Below are 23,964 nucleotides of genomic sequence, written 5' to 3' on the forward strand. Positions count from 1 at the left end.
GGACATAAAACGTAGATATGATGTCCAATTATCACATCCTCCTCACAACAGAATGATAGAATTCAGGTTCAACATTGTTGAAATGTGTCTTTAAATGTGTAGACTAAGGAACACAATATTTGAGAACAACCAATTCAAAAACTGTGATGGACGACGCAGGAGATGCTGGGTTCGAGCCCAGCTCTCGGCGTTGCTACCAGCTTGGCTGGTCGTTCATACTAATACAATTGGCAGTATTAGGGGGTGGGAAGCTGGTGGGTTCGAGACAGGGGAGGGTAGAATTGGACAATACGAAATTGGGGAAGGGAGAAAAATAGAAAATGGGGAGAAGAAAGTAGATAAAAAAAAAAGGAATTTCTCTGGGAAGAACAGACTCACCCATGAAGCTATCACAAGAGAAAGTCAGGACAGAGAACTTGAGGCAATACGCTCAGAAACAACAAATGTGGAAGGCCTGCACCGAGAAATAGGAGAGGAAATGGGGTAACTTCGCCGAAACCATACCCAAGTGGTGTCAGAACCAGCTGATATGTCGCAGGGTCTCAGGATGCACTTGACCGCATTCAACAATGGGAACAGACAGACGAGTCGAGGGTGAAAGAGTTGAAGCGATGGCAACACTTGGTTTATCTGCATCCCAGAAGGAGTGGAGGGAACTAGTCCCACTAAAACTTACAAAATTAATAAGAATGAAAATATGCTGGAAAAAAGATGGGGTTTCTTTAAACTATGGAAAGGTATTAGACGACAGACAGATCAGGCTTTGAGATGAGGATTTAAGTAACATGAAACAGTAATAAAAAACTAGAGTAGCAGTAGTAGTAGGAAGAGAGTTATCTTTGATATACTACTTAATTGTTGAGGAATACCCCGTATGCCTACACCTATAATGAAAATTCAAGTCCTTTTTCCTTCTTTTAATTTTTTTTATATATATATATATATATATGTGGGGACGAGTAGGGACGAGTAGGGATGGATATTGGATGTATACTATGGATGGATGGATATGTTTACTAGTCAAGGACCAGTAACATCTATACTGGTACTCACTCTTTTGTTTATGTGTTTTTGTTTTTGTATGGGTGATACAAAAATAATAAGTGACAAGATTTACAATATACGTATGTACATTTGTGTGTGTATGACATTGTACGTGTATGTATGCATACATGTATGTGTGACTATGTGTATAATATGTATATGTACTCTAAATGTAGAGTGACTTTATTGACACATGAGTGGAGAGAGCTGCTGCAGTGCACAGAAGGAGTGAGGTTTAATCAGCCAGGTAAGAGTTGTATAATAAGTTAATATAATGACCCTCACTTAGTTACCAAGAGGCTGACAGAATAATTGTAACGCCAGGTCGTCTCCCAGCAACACGGTTAAATTAGCATAATAATTCCCAGGTTATGAACATAATCCATTGCTCTGTTGAGCTCCTACGGTACTTGTAAAATGATTCAATTGCAATCATACATTTCAGAGTTAAAATGGTGATTCCATACGGTATTCCAGATTTTTTAACATGTTTTTGTGAGAGCAAACATTCTGAGCTTCGTTCGTCAACGAATGTCCGAACCCTAAGAAATGGTATTCAGGCCAGCCCTAAACCACACAGTAACATACAATAGAGTAAACACAGTAACTAACATACATAGAATAACCACACAAAGCAACACAGAGTAACACACAGAGTAACACACAGTAATGTACAACCAGCAGCATCTGTTTCTGCATCTCTTCTTCCATCCTCTCCCCACAGTGCCCAGACAGCTAAGGGGGAGAGGCAGATATTCAGAGTGCCACAACTCCCCGGCTGTTTAAACTTTCATCTCTCAGAGAGGGAGAACAAACATTTGATTGCAGCAGAAGTTACTGAGCGTTCACCGCCTGAGATGAATACATTTACGGTCTGACTGTTACATACACATGCCGATGGTACAGTACAGACCATGCGCACAAGGCAATCTGCATGCTGTGTGTGTGTGTGTGTGTGTGTGTGTGTGTGTGCATATGTATCAGTTCGTGTGGAGACTAAAGCCAACTGAAACCAAGGCAAATGTAAACAGCAGCATGATTTTTTATTTGTTTTGTATTGTGACCTGCAACAGGGCAGCTTTATTAAAACCAGAGACAGTGGACAGACTTGTTTTTTTTGCATGCAACTTAAAGGAATGGCTTTGCTTGTCCAAATGACAATACTGAACAAATTGAGATTTATTTTTCTCTTGTCCATTTATTTAGTTTGCTTTCTAATTTAAAATACAGTTTGAAACACAGTAGGCTATGTGTGCTAGCAGAGCTAGTCTCCAGTCGCGAGTCACGGTGCACATGTGCGGTGGTTTGTCCACCAAAAAAGCGCCAAAAGATAGAAAAGAAACTAGCAGAGCCAGAACTGTTCAACTCCCCTGGAGCCACAGCCAGCAGAGAAGCCTGTTTACTTTCGCTTTCAAACCAGCTGCAGCCTGAGAACTGACCACTAAAGATGGCGGCAACGACAAAGAATTCAATACTAATAGAATATCAATAATTATCTATATAGAGTGATATGAAAATTGTTATTGTGATAAAAATTTTGGCCATATCACCCAGCCCTAGCATAAATACTGACTCACCTCAGATGGGTGGCGATGTTGGGGGCCTTTATTCCCGCAGAGTGATATTAGGAGAATGTTTGCAAATCAGCTGTGGAGATGAGAGTTCTGTCTACAAGTTCCAGTAAAAAAAACAAGCCTAATTATTTTCTCTCAGTCCAAGTACCATGCCCTCCAACTGGGAAATAACTTGTTCGCCCATAAACTTGAATATTGTCTAGTCTAGGCTGGCAAGGCCACCCCTGTGCCTAGTGACAGTTATTCAAAAATAATAAAGGCTCCATTTGACTGCATTCTATCGTCTAGTTCCAGCCATGTTATACACCAGTGATAAACTAGGATCTAACAGCCTGCCTCTCGTCTCCACAGGACTTCAGACTTGTGAAACAGTTGCGGTGCAGTGAATACCAGAGGATCTGTAATGAGTTGTTTGATCTGCTGTGAACTGAAAATCTACGCTCCTTTATGGAGATAAATCTGGACTTTGATTAAATATTTCATCTTAAGAGTCTTAAAGGCCAACTTGCAGGTTAAACCCTACTCTGCAATTATGGGTAGTTTACATCATTGGTATCTAATTTAATTATTTATTTTTTTCCATTTGACGCCAGAAATTTCACTCAGAAATGGTTAAAAAGGTCCACGCACGAATAACATGCACGAGCAAATCTAAAAGCTTATCAGACGCTAGCACGGCCGTGATGTCACTTCAGGAAACTTATGTCTTATGCCCGTCCGGGTCATAGTACTACTGGCTATATGGCGCTGGCTAACGTTAGCATTATGTCTACTGTCGTGAACCATTTTAGATCGGGGCATGTAGAGGAGTTTGGGGAACGAGTAAAATCATGTGCAGGTCCTCTTCTCAGACCTGTGTGGCAAAGCACTGCACACGCATCATGCAAGCTACACGTCGCTGCATGTTGATCAATGGTAGCCCACTCGGTGCATCACAGTCAGTGACTGATGCACCGAGTGGGCTACTATTGTGCTAACAACATGCTGCGACGTCTAGCTTGTTAGCCGGCATGAGTGCCCGATTTGGGGTGGTTCTCTCCTCTTTGTGTGCCTTTGTCCTCGCGGGTGTTCTGCCGGGGAGCTTGTGGACGCGACAATAGTGGTGGTTGTAGGGTGTTTGAGCTTGTAGCGTTAGTTAGCTCATAGCTATCGTGTACCACTAGCGTTACGGGCTCGAGCACCTTATGGCTGCTGCTGTTGTCGTGTCCATGGGCTCCCTGGCAGGGTACTTGTGGGGACGGGGGTGTACAGAGAGGAGAGAACCATTTTGGGTCGGGCGTTCATGCCGGCTAGCGAGCTGGACGTCGGGATATGTTGTTAGCACAATAGCTACCAAGCTATGTTAGCTTCTAACGGTGTATACACAATATGTACAACGACACAATGATTTACATTATTACAAATATGGTAACGTGGTTGTGGCTTTTACAAATAGTGGTTAGCTTTAGAGATGGATGGCTATGATCACGGAGCAATAGTGTTGTTAGGTGAAACAGATACATTTTCATTCGGCTAGTAGTAGCAAGGCTCTCTGCCTGCTGTAACAAGTAACAAGAAGGCTCCTTGCTTCCAGTTCCTGCCACTACTGCCTGTGACTCCCAGAGCTCAGAGCCCCCTGGTGCCCTGCACCTGTTGTAACGACATAATTTCGATTACACGCGCACGTTATGAACCATTGATTAAAATATCCACGTGCGTGGTGATTGTGTTGGGCAGACAAAATGTTTGATAAAAACGCTAAAACTGGGTCAATTTCAATACTTTTTTTTCCTTCTTCATGAAAGTCACCGTTGGCCTAGTCCACATTGTTTATTGAACAAAAATACAACATGCAAGTTGGCCTTTAACCTCTATTAAGCCCTAGCCATATTTTCAGCGAATTCACCTAAAAATACATACCTAAGTAAATGGAAGATTGCTCCACTTCTACAAGGGCTATTTGCATGTTCTTGGTATCTTTTTATTTAAATGTTTTATCTTTGACTGTGAATAACACCATGCTAACATTGACCAGACGTGAAAAATTGCCACTGAGCTCATTCAGCACCTTCTTGAGAAATGAATAAAGGGCAGATGATTTACAGGGGGTTTTGTTGATAGAGTACTGAATTTTGCCATCCGGACACATGCAATTTGAAATATGAATATAGAATATCAGGCCTATAAATTACCTTATTATGGCCAACTCACACATCGGGCCAAATCTCCTCTTTCCAATGGCAGAGTTCAATCTGGATTTTGTACCACCAGGCGCCCCTGACAGGGCAACAAAAAACGTGAATGAAATCAACTGTAAGTAGTGTTACTTTTTTGTAATGTAAATTGCTCTGCCATTTTTCATCTGATTGAGCCGCAGTTTTTCCCCAGACATTCGCAGAAAGGTAAAGAAACTAACTACGTTATATTTTATAGCAATAACGTTCAGGTTTGTTCAACGCGTGAGATATGATCCCAAAAAGTATGTTGAAAAATAGTTTCATATCAGACGGCTCAAAGTTTGACAGGGGCTGGCATGAGCTGGGTAGTGTAGTTTTTCGAAATTCGAAAGCCCTGTACCGGGCTTTTGATTGGCATTGATTGATTTATGGCGTGATATGAATCTCGGCCCTGTACCGGGCCCTTCGGGCTTAAGGGGTTAAATGTGTATTCCACCCAATAGTGTAAATAGTGTATACTAGTGCAATAGTGTGTACGGGGAATAGTGTAATAGTGTGCTAGTGCAATAGTGTAATGGTGCGTCTGTGCAATAGTATAATAGTGTGTAATAGTGTAATAGGAATAAGGAATAGGGAGATCTGCTTTCATTGGTATATGTTTGCCCCGCCCCCTACATTTAAGCTCTGCCTAATTGCAGGCTACTACCAAAAATGGTGGCAGCCGCCTGGTGGATATTTGGGCTCTACCGAGCGCACCTTTCTAGTTTGCTAATGGAATGACTGTTGCTAAACATAAGGACAGCAGCTACAACTAAGTAGTGAGCGTGGCTCTGCCTCTGTTCCCGCCGTCTCGAGTGAAGCTCCGTTCGCTTCCTTCTACAGACTTTTTTTTGACGAGCGCAATGTCTGCTGCGCCACCCAGGCGCCTCTCATTCTACAGACTTTTCATTCATGGGAACTGCTCCATTTCAAGCCTACTCTTCAAGCTTTTAAACGCTTCCCCCATTGATTGCTTCACATCATCTTATAGGAAACCACATGGAATACTGACAGACAATCCCCTCGCGAGAATGCCTCTTAACTTAATAACTTACACACATACAGCATCACAGTCACATCTCTGGCCCAAATTCTTGTCGCCTTAGTGTAGAATTATGTTTCTGTCACTCTTATCGTGGTAATAATGCAAGTTTCCCCAAAAGCTCACAATTCTCCTATATCCGAGTTCCCTTTTAAAGATAGATTCATAATTCCATCCATGATTTCCGCAAAACAGAAAATATGAGGCTCTATGTACGTAAGTCGTAAGATATGCTATAAAATTGAAAAGCTATGCATTAACTCATTGGGCGCCATACCCGAGATTTCTCGGGTTTTGATCCTTTGATATTTTTCCTTTGATCCCCCTTCTATACGGTCAGCCGGAGCCCTCTAGGTCTCCCTGGCTCATCTGCCTACGTTGGAATTGCAATGACGATCAAATCTCACCAGGTGGCAGTATAGCCTACCTTCTGAACTGGAATAGCTTGGTGTGGACCTATTCTCTTTTGGGGGGGGGGGGGGGGGGGTCCTCCTCGGAGACGGAGCGACAGAGCGATCGCTTTTTTGCCTGAAGCCCATTTCCCATATACACGAATAGACATACACTGGTAATCGCGATGGCGATGCGATCACTGGGAATTATTCTTTTTGGAATACCTTCTGGCTAAGGTAAGGTATATTCTATTTCTATTTTACCGAACCTGAAACATGTTTTTGTAACGATCACAGTGTTGTGTTTTACCAGACGTAACACGACAAACACGATCGCAGTTTATAGTTAGAACAACCCCCCCCCCCCTTGATGATTGTGAAGACACATTTGATTTGGGAGTATTTGGGGTTTCAGGCGATCAACCAGAACAATTTGGGCTTATTGCATATAACGTGATCTATGAAAAAAGACTGGATTATTTTGGAAAGGGGTGATGTTTAGCGTGTAGCCTGTAGCGTGTAACAAACTACAGTGTGTAGAAATTAACTGATTAGTCAGTAATGGACTATGAACAATGCCTGTCAAATGAGCCATACTATTGTCTCCGTAGCTATAATACAGAACACACGATGGGTCTGCAAACATCGCTAAAATGGTCAATAACGCTGGCGCCAGGCGGTACAGATGGGGAAAGTGGGTGGCGCTTAGTAGGGATGCACCGATATGAAAATTGGCCACCGATACCGATTGTTCAACTAACACAATCGGCCGATACCGATATTTGTGGCAAAAAATAAGTATTTGTAATTTTTTTTGATATTTTTTTTTAATATCTTTTTTGTAATTTTTTTTTTTTTTATGAAACTACTGTATATTTGTATGTGTATGTTTGTATTTGTAGGCCTCTTTACTTACTTAAAAAAAGGAAACATCAAGAAATATGTTTATGGTATTAATTCCACCATGCCATTTAGCACTATCCCTCTCCCAGTATCGTCTGGCGGCCTGCAGATTGATAATATTCTCTCAACCAGTGCTCTCAACCAATGCAATAGAACCATTTTGATTGACAGTCGACAGTCACACCGCTAGCACCCACCTCCTGCTGTTCTTACCACCAATCGGCAAGCGTTTATTCATTTTCTACTTCCTGGCATGCCGCCATTGATCTGCTTGCGAGAACCACAACAAGCTAATACGTTAGCTGCCCGCCGTCCAGCGCTCCGCCATTGATCTGCTTGCGAGAACCACAACAAGCTAATACGTTAGCTGCCCGCCGTCCAGCGCTCCACAAGATGACCAAACGAGACACAATGATTTTACTGCAACAAATGTTATAATAAAACAAAGCCTTTCTATACATTTGTCTGGTTGAAAACTTTATTAACAGATTGCAGAATGGGTAGTTGGGTACGGAATGAGCAACGGAATGGAACTGAGCTATGAACGGAGTAATGCCTTGCTTACTTGCTATCTTCGGGTAAATAATATGCTGATGTTATTGAACGTGTAACACTAACTATATAACGTTAATGCCACAAAACGAATGTTTGTGTCATTTTAACAGCAGATACTTTCTTAAATGCCATCTTCCCGAGAGAGGGGTGTTGACGGGGAGCTGTGATGGGTTCGCTTGGTTGTGTTATTAATAGCATTGAACAGCTAACCGAAAGCTAGCGTTAACTAACGTTAAAGGTTTAGCCATAACGTTACCTTGGCTAAAGTTGGGGCTATTCATAATCCAGCAATAATGGCTGCAGACCTGCAAGCAAAGTACAGCAAGTTGGCAAAGGAGTATTCCAACGTAAATAACATAATCACTTATCGGCCGATACCGATACCCGACCGATACATCGGTGCACCCCTAGCGCTTAGAGTTAAGAAAATAGAGTTACTCCATTAAGTAACATTAAGTATTTTTTTGATACATTTTAAAATGCCATGATCGTCCCCAATACGATCTTTCAGATTGGCTCGGGACATCATGAATAGATAGATATAGATAGATAGAATGTAAAGGTTAACTAATACATGTTTTGATCTATTATGCAGCCAAGTGACCATAAATGGAAAGATTGTGTATTTGAACAGAAGTACCCTAAGAAATGTCCTCAACTTGCCTCTCCTCAACCATCAGGGGAGGTCCTAAGTTGACCAAAATGCTGACCTCATCTTGCATTCCAATGGTCGAAAATAGACATAGCTATGTAAAGAACCCACATGAAACCTACACATTCGTCTTCTTTGAAAAGGTTTCCCCAGTGTTGTATCATTTTCCTAAAAATGCTGACCTTCCATTCCTCAAGGAGAACAAATCAAGAGAAAAAATCTTTGGGTCAGTCAAATGTTGTGAAAGTAGGAAAAGCCACCCAGTTATCCAACAGCAAAGGTCTGGCTCTAGCCAAGTGTGGTGCAGTAAACAGGTACAGGGCTTCTTTTTAGCGCACACACTGATCCCTTCATAGCAGCTCCAAATTACATATTTTTTCAAGCGCTTTTTTCAAGCAATTATGAAAGGGTCTCCACAGTGGGGGCTGTGAGAGTGAGTATGTTTATGCCACATGGAGAGAAACACCCAAATAAGATTCACCACAAAAAATGTATGATGCAAATGGAAAATTACGGGTTTCCAGACTTCTCCAGCTTCCTTTCAATAGAACATTCTGTCAGGCCTCGTATAAACACAAAGCTCATGACTCCAAGGTATTAAAAGTCTTCAGGACGTTTTCTACAAACTGCCCATCCAGCTCGACAACTTTTCAATCAAAATGGCCTTTTTTGGAGGAATATAAAAATAATGTAGTCTTTACCTGTAGACCAAGCTTTCATTCAGTGCCAGAATGCCTCATAAGACAGAATGAGTTCAGAGAGCTTCCGTTACTAAATTAATAATGTCTTCTTGGTTACATCGAGTCTAGCCTTTCTTGATTCCATTTTGTTTTTCCAAGAAGTTTATTTTTTTTTCTCCCTCAAGCCATTTCTCCTCCCTAAAGGAAGAGCCATATAAATCAGGGCTCTCAGTCTCTATTATGGTAGCGTGATGGCTGCTTTCCAGACAGACAATCTCAGCACATGCCTCCATACCCTGGGCCTAACTGCTGAACCGCAACTTCAGCTTCCTCCATTCTCTTCATTCTCTCTACTGTGCTACATGCTGTAAACATCTAGAGAGGAAAGGAAGTTGGTGAAACAGCACTCAGTAATACATGTCATGGATTGATCAAGAACTAAAAAGGACCATACCAGACTAATTTTGAGTTTGCGCCATTACCCGATTGTACCACGTCTTTTTATTTTTATTTTTTTAATCTTTTTCCCCCTCCTTTTTCCGATTTTTCTCCCATCCCACCTTTCCTGGTTGTTGCGCACTTTCCCCTACTGTTGGTCCGAGAGGCCGGAGACTGTCACATGCTTTCCTCCGACGCATGTGCAGCCTGCCGGCAGCCAGCCTGGCCGCGTAGATTCTCACTGGGAGAGAGTGTAACGTGTGGGAGGCCGCACTACCTCTCTCCAGATCCTCCCCTCGCTGTGCAGGCGCCCCGACCGAACTGTAAGAGTCGCTGTCCACAACGCCCAGGACCCACCCGCCAGCTTTCCCACCCTCTAATACTGCCAATTGTATTAGTGTGAACGGCCAGCCAAGCTGGTGACAACGCCGGGAGCTGGATTCGAACATGCGTATCCAGCATCTCCGGCGTTGGTGACGAACACAATCTCCGCTACGCCACCTGACTGCCCTCTGTACCACGTCTTTAACAGTCTGTGTGCATAGGTGAATAAAGAGTATGTGTTGGTAGATCTCAGCCTACCTTTCACACTGCCATTGATGTCGAAAATATGCTCCATGAAACTTGAGAAGCTAGGCATAGGTCATTTACCCTCGTGAAAATCACTGTACCGTTTATTTTTGCCAATGTTAGTGTATTACTCTACGCAGGGAACAAACTTAACTTTTTGACTCACCAGCCATTTGGCTGGTAGATTTTTAAAAGTACCAGCCGGGCAGATTTTTTACTAGCCAAAAATTATAAATAGCTTTTTAGTATATCGCCATGTGTTATTATTACATATAATACTCTCATATGCTATTTTCAATTAATATCATAAACAACATAAGGAATATTAGCATAATTTTGAGTGAACTGAAGGAATGAGTCAGTGTTAATAGTTTTAAATGCAAATAATTTATTGAAACATAGAAGTGGGGTCGGGACACACATTTTATTTCTATTTTTTAACTGTTTTAACCATGTAGTGTAGCACTTTGGGATCCCAGTGAACAAAAAGTGCATTACAAATCCAATCTATTATTATTATTATTATTATGTGTGGCTGCCACCCTGGCGGACATCTGTGCAGCGCTCCGTGGGCATAGATGTCCGAGGGCTTGCAGCAAGCCAGAGTTTAACACAGTTTCAATCAATCAATCAATAACAACATTAACCAGACTCTCGTTGCGTCTATTCTGCCAACGCTAACGTTACCTCTCATTGTGTATTCTACCAAGCAAACCCGGGTTTAACGTTACCTCTCTATATCGGCTGACTGTAGTATTAGGCTAATAACAACAACAAACTTAACACATCAGCGATCTTGTTGTGACACTAAACTCTCCGCTCGTGGTAAATTGGGTTGATGTCGGTTGTTTCATCAATAAATAAGGCAGAATACACAGTGAATCCATTATTTTTTGTTTATTGCACTTGGTTCTGTCGCAAACAAATCCTGAATGAAATGCATCCTTAGCGAGGCAGTAAAGATGGCGGCGCGGCGTTCTGTTCAGAGGCTACAAAGTGTGACGCGTCGAGTAGGGGGTATCTGCAGAGCCGCAGAGCCAGGCTGGACCAATAGGGTCGCTTGGAACCGAGTAGGGTATATCTGCAGAGCCGCAAGCCAACTTTATTATTATGATAAAAAACAGCGGTGACGCGGTATTCAGCCTAACTCTGCGGTGAGCGTGATGCAACAGCGATCGCGGCAGCTCTAGCCGACGCATGCAGTGGATTTTGTTGGCCGCCAGATGGCGCCCAGGCCTTAATTTATGACGGCCAAACATTAAATCTACAAGCCTGTGGCGGTCGGCGTGTGACTAATTTGTACCCTGACTCTACGACAAGCTATTCAAGTTTGTCCGGGAGTTAATAACAAGTGCACCCAACTGAGTGCGGAAGTTTGACGTGCGGAGCTTCTAGTAGAGTGTAGTGGAAATAAAACGGTACAGTGGATTTCAGCAGGTTGAGTTACATATCTATGCCTAGTACATTTCAAACAACTTTAAAGTCTCATGGAGTATTTTCCACCCCTTTTCAACATCAGCGTGAATGGCGTTTTAGTAAGGTAAGCTGATATCAGCTAAGAATGAAAACACTATAAACACCCACCTACAAACACAACACGTATTAAAGACGGGGGAATATCCGTTAGTGGTGAGAAGTCATCTCAGGCTCAGCCCGCCACACCTCCACCCAGGGGGATAGAAGAATTGGCTGAGGACTGATGCAGAGGAGTGGAAACATATTTCAGAGTGGAAACTAAATGTATAGAAGTTCCATCATAGAGCAGCTCCCTGGAGAACAGTCTAATCCAGCTTCCTCCAGCCTCTCCTCTACTCTCCTTTCTTCAGAGAGGCTGTCGGGAGGGTTTTACACAGCAGCTCTTTAAGCTAGCATTATTCAAGCCTGCCCTGTGCACCGAACTTATACTTCAAACGATGAATAAGTGTGAGCCTTCCTCCGACACACATGTAGCCCGTGTGGTTAATGCTACATAGTTCTTAGCTCCAAACCTCAAGGTTCCCTGTGTGGTTCCCTATCTTCAAAGTGATGGGAAACAGAATGACCTCCTAGACCCCAATCAGTCTGGCTTCCGGACTGGCCACTCCACAGAAACGGCCGTCATTGCGGTCACAGAGGCACTTCACTTAGCAAAAGCGAAAGGCCTCTCTTCTGTCCTGATTCTCCTAGATCTATCTGCAGCCTTCGACACAGTCAACCATCAGATCCTCCTCGCGGCCCTCGCAGGAATGGGAGTGGCTGGATCTGCGCTGACATGGCTGACATAGGGCTGGGCGATATGGCCTAAATATGATATCACGATATTTTCTGACCTTTCGGCGATACACGATACACATCACAATGTTTTTCTTTTTTACCCCAAACAATTCATTATGAGGCTTACCAAGACAGTATTTGAGTTTGCAAGCTAACATTAAAGACAAAATAAAATACCCATGCATTTAGCATTTTATATTAGATTTAGATTATTAGATTATATATTGCATATGAGATATTATATGATTTAGATATGAAATATGATGAATTGAAAATGGGGGACCCTGATGTAAACAAGACTAAAGTCTTTCTCTGGTCTGCATCCCCTTAACAATTGTATGTATTGAGCTGTACTGTACCCATTCTGCAATATGTTAAAGTTTTAAATCAATCAATCAATAAATAGCATTTTAGCATTTTTATGAAACTACTGTATATATGTATGTCTCTAAATGTTTTGATGAATTGAAAATGGAGGACCCTTATGTAAAAAAGCCGAAAGTCTTTTTCTGGTCTTCATCCTCCTGTACTGTATTGTACCCATTCTGCAACCTTTTAATACAGTTTTCATTCATTCATTCTGACGGAAACATAATCATTTTGATTGACAGTCGAGTCTGCCACTGACGTCACACCGCTTGCACCCGCCCTGCTGTTCTTAGCACCAATCGGCAAGCGTTTGACTTCCTGAATGTCCCGTGTGCTAAACATCAACAAAGCTACTAACGTTAGCTCCCCGCGGCCGTCGAGTAGGAGACCAGTGCTTCACACAGGATGACTAAATGAGGCATAATGATTTTACTACAACGAATGTTATAATAAAAGCCTTTCCATACATCTGTCTGATTGAAAACTTTATTAACAGACCGCGGAATGGGCATATCTCAGCACAGGCTGAGATATGAACGAGTAACGTGTGGACAGATTGACGCGACACAATCCTCTTGGGCAAAACATCACGATATCCACGATACGTTGAAAAAGTGTATCGTTAATGAACTGTACCCGATATTTATATAATATCGTCATATCGCCCAGCCCTAGGCTGACATCATACCTCAATGACCGCTCCTACCAAGTGTCATGGAGAGGGACTCTGTCGGCCACCCGCCCCCTCCGGACGGGTGTCCCCCAGGGCTCGGTCCTAGGACCCCTTCTCTTCTCCCTCTACACTAAATCACTGGGTAACATTATCACGTCTCATGGCTTCTCATATCATTGTTATGCCGATGATACTCAACTCTTCCTCTCCTTCCCTCCCTCAGATATCCACGTCTCTGAGCGGATCTCGGCCTGTCTGTCCGACATCTCCGCCTGGATGACGACCAACCACCTCAAACTGAACCTAAGCAAAACAGAATTGCTCCACCTGCCGGCCAAATCCTCCCCCCTGACCGACCTCTCCATCACAGTCGAGAATGCAGCTGTGACCGCATCGCCGACCGCCAAGAACCTTGGTGTTGTCCTCGACGACCAGTTGAACTTCTCTGCTCACATCGCAGCGACAACCAGAACCTGCAGATTCCTCCTGAGCAACGTCAGAAGGATACGCCCCTTCCTGACAAAAGAAGCCACCCAACTCCTCGTCCAATCAACAGTCATCTCCCGCCTCGACTACTGCAACGCACTGCTAGCTGGCCTCCCGGTTACTGCCACCAAGCCTCTTCAACTCATTCAAAATGCAGCGGCCCGCCTGATCTCAAACCTACTGAAGTCGGCCCATGTCACCCCACTTCTTAGGGACCTGCACTGGCTCCCCATTGCTGCACGTATCCGCTTCAAGGCCCTCGACCTAGCATACCGTGCGGCAAAGGGAACCGCTCCCGCCTACCTCCGGTCAATGGTCTCTAACTACACACCCTCAAGACCCCTACGCTCTGCATCTTCTGGCCGCCTCAGATCTACTCCTATCCAAGCTCCCGGAGGGTCATCAAAGAGAAGCCGCCTATTCTCAGTCCTTGCCCCACAATGGTGGAATGAACTACCCATCCCAGTTAGGACAGCCGAATCCCGTCCAATCTTTCGCCGTCGACTAAAGACTCACTTCTTCAACCATTATCTGAAATGATAAAAAAAAAAAAAAACCCGACTAACCTTACTGTCATGCACTTGTCCTAATAAACTAACCTACACTGCTACACTGTAACACAAAACACTTTGATGAACATTGTTACTCAGCTGATAGAGTTATACCCTTCTTGCTGTCTTGTCGCACAGAACTTGTAAGTCGCTTTGGATAAAAGCGTCAGCTAAATGACTAAATGTAAATGTAAATGTAAATGTAAACAAAAGGCTCCGTCAGTCAGGTGGTTGGATAGCCCCTTTCGTGACTGTGATGCACAGAGTGAATCAACAGTCACTTGCTCCTCAATAGGAAACCAACGTATGTTGACCATGAAGGACTGGTTCTGGCCGAACCGTTCGTTATACAAGTATCACAGAGACATTTCAAAGGTACTCACAGTTGCACAAGGGTTTCGGACAGAGATACGGGATGGTTTGAAAGCTCTGCGTTGCTAATAAACATTTTAAATAATTTTTATAAACTGGTCAACACTGCACTATTTCCGGCGTTGGGTGCCTGGTGCGCATGCGCTGTGATCACAGTGCAGGCGCACCAGGCAGCCAAATACGGAAATAGCGCTGTTTTGAGCAGTGTTGACCAGTTTATAAAAAATATTTAAAATGTTTATTAGCAACGCAGAGCGTTCAAACCATCCCGTATCTCTGTCCGAAACCCTAATGCGACTGTGAGTACCTTTGAAATGTCTCTGTGATACTTGTATAACGAACGGTTCGGCCAGAACCAGTCATTCATGGTCAACATACGTTGGTTTCCGATTGAGGCGCAAGTGACTGTGGATTCACTCTGTGCATCACAGTCACGAAAGGGGCTAGTGGTTGGAAAGAGGACTGGAGTTGATCCAGTGGCTCCTCCAGGCTGTCAGGCTTCCTCCTCCGTTTCAGACCAAGCGGCGGGCTTGAGCTTCTGCTGACACTGTACCACTGCTGAAGATCTACCACTCAAATTAAACTGACTTTAGAGTCACTAAAACAGTTATTTGCTGACAGACTCATCGGGAAAAATTACAGGCCACAAGGCTGCACGATCACAACCAAAATAGGTTTTGTAGTGATTGAAGCATGGTAGAAGAACTATTACCTCTACGCCAGCCAAACACAGCCTCTTTTGGAGTGGTGAGGCAATAAGAGAATCCCTACTGATTGATTACTGCAACAGTCTTGACATATTGCTTCAACACAGATGGGAAAATAATATATGGGGTAACCAATATCAGTGGTGAAGGACGCGGTGCCTTATGGTCATCGGGGATGGTAATCCCCCTGAACGTTGCTGATGCTACCATAATAGACATTGCTGATGCACTGTTATTTCTGCTTATCCATTATTATATCCAGTGTTGCGTTCCTCATATCAACACTGATTGCACGCACACTAAGGATGCCACGTGCACGCGCACTCCAGGCGCGTGCGCATAAATGTTCCCTTGCTTAAGCACAGACTAAAGATGATGCCTAATTGCCTCTACGAATGGAATGTAACACATTTCATTCACAAGTTCTGTGTGAATGTATCTGAGAACGTATTTAACACACCTGACGACCGGCGCTATTGATATGCAAAGTAGCCCAGGTGGGTACTTAGGCGAGTTGGCGAGTGCAGCGCATTCCTGTGTGCATGCGCGTGCCGTGCACATCCGTGCGTCGTGTGCGTACACGTGCTTCTGCTCACAAAACTTTGGCTGCACTGCGTGCAACCCTGTCCCATGAGGAACGCATCACCGATTATATCAATCATCTATTGCCCAACTCGACACCTATTGCACATCTAGAACTAGAACCTGCAGGTTGTTCCTGAGCAATGTGACAAGGATCCGCCCCTTCCTGACAAAAGACTCCACCCAACCAGCTTGCGCCACCGAGCTCACCCCTAACTTGTGCAGAACGGCGCAGCCCACTTGATCTCTGACCTACCAAAGTCGGCCCATGTAACCCCACTCCTTAACACATTGACCGCCAGCAGCAGGGGGCGCTGATACCCCATTCATCGCCAGGTCGTTATTCAATGGATATAGTTTTAGACTGACATTTGCGAGTGCTTAAAATATATTTTATATTATATCTATGGGTCTAATAACGCCGTCGAGTCTCAGTGAGTTGCTTCTAGTCAACATGCCCGAGACAGATTGTTTTTTCATCCGTACATTTCCGTTTTATACCATTTTGAATAGAGTATGGTTTGGGTGTTTTTCAGTAATTCCAGGAAAAATACAAGAAAAAGGCATTTTACTGTAATCCAGTCATCACGTTGTAATTTTTCGGCTGATTATCTAATCATCCTGAAATCAAGCTAGATTATCATTATTATGTCTCCTCGTCCATACATGAAATGACCATCGTAGCGGGGCGCTAAATTTTAAATAAAAAAAACAGGTTCACTTATTATCAGAGACAGAGCTGGGGTTGTAGTGGGATGAATTATCGGGTGCAACAGTCCTCAGCACTGGAGCAACAGCTATCAATTATCCAATCCACTGGGAATACATTCACTGAGGTCCATATATGTCCCTATATACCAAGAATATGCAAATGGGGCTTGTAGAAGTGGAGCAATATTCCATTTACTTAGGTATGTATTTTAGGCGGATTTTCAGAAAATAGGGCTCCGGGCTTAAGAGGTTAAGAGGATTGGCTCAAAAGGCCCATTCACTGTGGAAGTAGGATGATAGTTTTACACGATGAGTCACTGAGGCAAATCCATCAGGGCCCTGCCAGGGGGACCTTGAGATAGGAAATTACTGAAAACATTTGTTACAGAATGCTTCAATGTCAAAACATAAGTAATCACTCGACTACATAACATGCCAGTCAGGGCTGGATGATATGACCAACCTGTCCCATCACTATATTTTTCCTAGTTTTGATGGTAACAAAAAAGCCTGTTATTTACATTTTACGAAATTACGTTCAATATCTGTAGAGCACTTACCTTGATCTTTAACGTTATGCAGTTACATTGATCTTGGTCTGTCCATCAACGTCCGTTTTTAATAAATGTTCCATTAGTATCCATTTGTTGGACAGACAGACATAGGTTTGAACCAGTCAACTTTCTCTTTTTCTACCTAAAGTTGAACCTAGAATATGTTTGACAATATTTTGTGTGGTAAGTTTGATATGATATTGCTGGATCTCGAGTCATATTTGATGTGCAATGCCTTGTTTGACAGTTTGATCTGAACTTAGTTTGGTACAGCGTTTCCAATGTAAGCGCCACATTGCTTTGATGTGACATGCTGGTGCTTTAGTGACATCTAGTGGCTGAAACTACTCAGTATGCCTTTAAGGTGAGGCACCAAAGGTGAAAATGGAAAGTCACTACAACTACTGCAGTTTCATCACATAATATCATCAACTATTAGTATTACAGTCTAATGTTCTATTGATTAAAGAAAGTAACGTTTAACTAATTTGTCATAACACATCACCCTTTGTTAGAACTTGCATGATTATCAAATAGGATAACATTTTGATAGGATTGAAAATAAATACAGCAGTCATACTTTTTTCATTAATATAGACCCCACTTCAATTATTTCCCTGCAGAGAGAATAAGCCAAAACAATTTTCAGTTATGATATTGATGGGCAAACTAACAAATTGTATCTTAACATTAAATGGTTGTCTCTGTTCAGAAAGGGGCATGGGGGAAACAAAACTAAGCCCATACATAAAGTTTGTAACAACGTTATTTAGACTGGGCCAATGTCATTCATCCAAGACAAGTACTCCCTCTAGCCCTTGAAAGTAACATTGGTAAATAAAATGCCCATGAGCTTTGGACTGCAATCAGGCGTGTGGAAGCAGCTTGTAGCCTCACATTAGAAACACGGCTCGTATCCAAGATTTCAAAGGCACTAGAAATCATCCCCTGAGCAGTCCTGAATCCTCAGTTCCAAAAAAACATATCAGGCTATGAGAGGGAACGGAGAAGGAACTGCCTTTATCTCTCAACTCTTTATCTTCACATTCATTTAAGCTGCCTCTTTTTTCTCCCCTCCATCGTTGGAACAAGAAGCCAAATCTCCTCGTATTCTGCAGTATTCCACTCTGCATTTGGCCTTGCCTTCATTTGTTCTACTATTATCTCAAAGCCAAGTTAAAAGCATAAGGCTCCCCCTCAAGCACTCTCCATGAAGCCCTTTCTCTCCACTCTCCTGAAGCTCTGCAGTTTCCTCCCTCTCCCTCCAGTAAAAACAATCTAAAAGTGCTGCCCATTGATCAGAGAGCAGCACAGCCGTATGAAGAAAAAAAATGAAAAAAGCACAATGGACCATTTGTTTTCTGTGGTTGTCCAGGCTCTGAGAAAACACCACCTCCAGCCAGTCACTCAACTGGAGTCAAAAATATGTTTGGGAAGGAAGGGAGAGAGGGAATCTGACCCATGTTGACACATCATCAAGATGAAAGAGAGTAAAATAAAGCAATGATCATTGTAACCGGAGCAGGGCAGTACAACTGCTACATTGGATTCCAAAATTCCCAAGCTACTTCACTCTCTTTTAGAATAGGAGAAGGCTCCAGATGGCAGGGATAGTAGACAAAGGAACCAGCCAACAAACCAAAACAATCTTGAGGTAATTGTAATTCTATGACCATCAGTCGGGTCCATTACATAAGCATGAGAGAAAATGTATGCAATGAGATCCATATCTTATAGACTACTCTGTGACTGTGGGCCAAATTATCATTAATAATAAACACTTATCCACCAAGAAGGTTATCACTATCAGATATGTGAAGTATATTCATTGTGACTAAAAGCTGAACAAAAGTATACATTATTTTAGATACAAATAAAAACAACAGAGAGCAAGTGCAAAGTAAAGCTTGTGTGGCAATTTAATAGGAGGGTTCAGCTGCATCTATGTAACTATAGGTTCTGCTGGTCAGACACAACAGCAACGGGTTGGAGAACGTGTGCGAAGTGCATTTTAAATAGCAACTATCCGGTGACAAGTGTGTGGATTCAATCAGGTTCTGAAAAGTTCCCCCATAAACGGCTGCAGACAGTGTTGCAGTTATGCGGGCTACTGCACTTGTCCATTGATTATGCTCAGGGAAAATATGCACATTTCTAATCTTAAGACTAAAAGAACAAAAGCCCGAGCACAAATGATACAAACCACGTTAATATTACGCCTATTTCAACTAACAAACGGACCGCAGCTACTGTCGCTTCAACAGCTGGCGGTCTTATTATCCGCCCGACAAATATGGACAGAACAGACCCAATAAATTATTATGATCGGTATTATGTCAACGACTTTTTAGAGGAGCATAGACGCAAACCGGTATCCAAACGATGGGAGGGGAAGCAAACGCCGTGCGATAGCGGACAATTAAATGAGCGATGTACACTCAATCCAAGCGTATTATAACGGGGAGAATAATAACACAAGTGGTAAACGAACACAACCGGTATCAAAACTTGAGACGTGTAACGTTACCTGTGTACTGCAAGAGAAACATTGTCCACGGAGTGAATTGCGCGAGCTGTTGTCTGGATGAAATCCCTGGTATTGAGAAGGTTGGTCTCCGCTCGGCAGACGCTGCTGCTCTGGGAGGAGAAGGAGGCGAGGTGGGACCTGCTGCTTCCCTCGACGCGCCAGCCAGGGTGCGCATGAGTTCGCAAGTGAACACATTATTGAACTCAATAAACTCTTGCTTCTGACATTTAGTGAGGCAAATGTTAGATTAGGATTAGCAGCACTTTTATCAGTGAATATAATATGGGCGACCGACAGTTGCTTGCCTCAGTCATCGAGGGGAAGGCAACACGGGTTATGACTCATCTCTAGAATATTATATATAGGATATGAAAATGATGTCATTATCAATAGTGGGGCCATTAATGATTGAGACTTTATTGTCCCCTATGTATCAAATAGTACATAGAACACACAGTAACATACAATGACAGGTCACTCACTATATGGGCACTATGCATTGAAAATGGGGGACCCTGATGTAAACAAGACAAACGTCTTTCTCTGGTCTGCATCCCCTTAACAATTGTGTGTATTGAGCCGTACTGTATTGTACCCATTCTGCAATCTGTTAAATAAAGTTTTCATTCATTCACAGACAGTGCACATGTCAGTTCGGTAAAGCCTTTTGTATTAAATTAAGGCGCTATGCGGAGGTTTTTCACAAAGTGAGCCCTTTTGTACCTCGGTGTTCTGTTCAGTGTTCAATGAAAGCCAGTTTTATTAATGTGTGAGAGAGCGAGAGAGTGTGTGTTAGTGTGTGTGAGAGTGAGAGTGAGAGAGAGTGTGTGTGTGAGTGAGAGTGAGAGTGAGCGAGAGCGCGAGAGAGAGCGCGAGTGCGAGAGAGAGAGAGAGAGAGCGAGAGGGGGGGGGGGGGGGGGCAGAAAGAGAGAAAAAAGTCACTATAGAGATGTGATGGATGGAAACAACCATCCATTACAAAGTCATATTTGGCATTACTAGGGGTCGGGTCGGGCGATCATTTCATATTATCATTTTATCATATGGTCGCCGTTTCGCCTGTTCAGGACCAGCAAGAACTCTGGGGAAGCTAATGAATGACGCTCTCCCTTCCCTCAACAACTACCACTGAAGTGCCCTTGAGCAAGAGACTCCCAACAGCTGGAGCTGCTCAGTGGCCAGCAGCAGCAGAGTGTGGTTGTACTGGGAAGTTCCCTGGGCCCTGTTTCTTGTACCTGGATAACTGAGTTAGCCGGATAACTTTAGCTGGATAACTGGGTTAGCCGGACTTTCCGGTTTCATGTACCTGGATTTTCCAAATCACCATGACAACATATCCAAAAGTTTGAGCCTGGTCGAAAGCAGAGTTCAAGTTCAAGTTAGCCTGAACTATCGCCACGCCCCCGCAAAGAAGTGACAGCCCGTTTCCTGAAACTATTCCCACAGTCTACGATCTGCATTATACCATTCTGAATTAAGTTTTTGTGCTCCATTCTTCCAGAGGGGGCGTTTGAAATGTAAAATAGACCCAAAATGCTGATATTAAATTCACTTTGTCCTAAATAATGCACGTTATATATACCGTGGCGACGGTGGCGCTCGCTCGTGCGATGTACACATGATGTGGTTATTTTAATTGTAACTGGGATTAAGATGTCTGATGAGATGCGCTGTTTGACGGATTTGAGAAATTGAATGAGCCGTTGACGTCACATTAATGAATGAGGATAAAGAGATAAACTTCATTCAAAACAAAGGATATTCTAAACACGGGTCTCTCGTTCATTAATGTATAAACAATGAATTTATCCCATCTGGCCCAGTGGCCCAGCGGTAGTGCTCAAGCCTGCCAATCCAGCGACCGGGGTTCAAATCCCGGTGTTTCCAATATGATTTTTTTGAATATAATATTAATGATTATACGCCAAAGTAGCCTGGTTTTAAGTTAAAATATTATAAATCTACATGCATTGAGGATGTCATTCTTTATATAGCTCTCAACGTGCACCAAATTGAATTATTCCTATATTGCAAAAAGAAGGAAAAGACTAGGGTCTTGAACCCCGGTCGTCCGTGTGAAAGTCAAAAGAAGAACCCGTTACACCACAGAGAAGATAAGTAAAAGATTGACTATACATCAATCAATGGGTAAGAGAGCCGTATTGTAATTCTGTATAACAGTTAACTAATAATTTTCGCTAGCAAGATCTCATTTGATTATTCAATCCAGCAGGCAAGTTTAAAGAAATATAATCTGATTGATTGAGGTAATGAGGGACTTAGAATTAGCCTATAGATAACGCATTTAACTTGTCGGCGAGGCGATTGAGCCGTATTGCAATCTGTCAATAAAGTCTTAAATCAATTAATCAATCAATGCCGTTGAGAATCAGGATCTCTGCCATCGATACGTGCTGGCTTTTCACCTAAAACGGCCGCGCGCATTTAGCCTGACTCGCAAGTCTGGCTTGAGTTAACGAGACTGAATCCACCTTTGTGAAACAGGAAAATCCCGGCTTCGAACATCGGGTTAACTGAAGCTGGATAATGGACATCTTGATCGACTTAGGCTGAGGTTACACCTTTCGTATCATCTTCGTATTGTTTTCTTATACGCATCGCCGCGTATCGCCGCGACGTCATGCGCCTCGAGTCACACTTTCGTTTTTTTTTCGTTTTGTCACCAGAGCACACTGATGTAGTACACTGCCAAAGCAGTAGGTGGCAGTAGGTGGCAAACATGAAGGCAATTTCAACCAATCAGAACGAATGTGCCAATACACTTCCTGGAAGCTCCAGCAAAGAAAATGTAAATAAGGCAGGCGCCTATGCCGCGCCACCATCTTGCTCAATGCAGCAATTCTTTTTTCAGCAAAGCCTAATAAAAGTGCAATAAACAAAACGGATACATTCACTGTGTGTTCTGCCTGTCATTTGTTGATGAAACAAAACTAACATCAACACAAGTGACCACCAAGAGCGGATAGTTTAGGCTAAAAAACGATCGGATGCATTGTAGCATTGTTAGCTGCATGCTAACGTCAATGGAGTATTGTGGCTAGAAGCTACCGTTAGCTCACGCTACTTAGCCAGCATCAAAACTGATGATATCGCGAGCTATCAGTAGTTAGATAACATTAGAGACAACGCTGTGTGTATTAAACAAAGGTGAATAGATGACTGGGCCATTTTGTTTAATGCTTCTTAAGTTGAAAGAGGAACTCTGAGCTAACAGGGTCTGAATCCTGATAGCTCACGTTAGCCAGCTGCTCATGCCATCGGTAATGCTAGCAGAATGAATGGATGTAAACTTTATTTAACATATTGCATATGGGTACAATACAATACGGCTCAATACAAACAATTGTTAAGGGAATGCAGACTGTTGTAGCTTGGACTGGGGTCCTTATAACAATAACTTGACAACACATGGTAGCTGAAGCTATTTTGGGACACGGAGCTCTGTCCCAAACACACACACACACACACTCTGCTGTCACCGGAAGGGCACGCAGATGGTATCTACTGCGCATGGGCGTTTTCGCAACAACGGCTAGCGTGCTGACTACACGCTGTTTGTCGACTCGTTTTTTTGCGTATCTCCAAACGCAAACACAATTTTGCGTTTCAGCCGTATCCACAAAAAAACGCCAAAATACGCGTTTCTGTGTAGATAGGACATCATACGTCGTCAAAAACGTATAAAAAAACGCCAGGAATACACTAGTCTAACCTCTGCCTTAGTTGAACCACGTACATGAAACAGGGCCCTGGTGCGAGTGCTTTGTGTCTGCGTGCCCCTCCTCCCCCTTGCTACCACTCCTCCAAGCCATTGCTGTAAATAAGGATGTGTTCTTAGTCAACTTAATCTAATCAAATCAAATTTATTTGTATAGCCCGAACTTGCCCCCATTGGCTTCAGAGATATTAAAAAAAAAAAAAAAAAAAAAAATCACCATAGATCCAGAACAAAAAACACCATAAAATCCACATTTTGCAACACCCACAGAATTTCCCCAAATGAAGATAAGGAACTACTCCCTAAATCCTAGCAATAGGGATTTAGTGCCAAGCTGGTGGCAGAGGTACGACTGGATCCGTCTCTATATGGCTGTCAATTGTCCCATTCCATTC

General features: G+C 43.0%; 1 protein-coding gene across 4 annotated transcripts in view; it reads right to left on the minus strand.

Moving 5' to 3' along the window:
* The window catches only part of LOC311242748 (ecto-NOX disulfide-thiol exchanger 2-like), a 385,400-nt gene that overhangs the window by 256,179 nt on the left and 105,257 nt on the right, over nucleotides 1-23,964 (minus strand). For 2 of the 4 annotated variants that reach the window (XM_084331770.1, XM_084331768.1), the window contains exon 1: nucleotides 19,831-19,930. The exons of the other annotated variants lie outside the window; for them this stretch is intronic. In XM_084331770.1, coding sequence (XP_084187896.1) covers nucleotides 19,831-19,852 — 22 coding nt within the window. In that variant the 5' untranslated portion in view covers nucleotides 19,853-19,930. Of the gene's footprint in view, nucleotides 1-19,830; nucleotides 19,931-23,964 lie in introns of those variants that run through there. 4 annotated transcript variants of the gene reach the window in all.

This window comes from Notolepis coatsorum (genome assembly GCF_963971535.1).
Source record: "Notolepis coatsorum genome assembly, chromosome: 16".
Taxonomy (NCBI): domain Eukaryota; kingdom Metazoa; phylum Chordata; class Actinopteri; order Aulopiformes; family Paralepididae; genus Notolepis; species Notolepis coatsorum.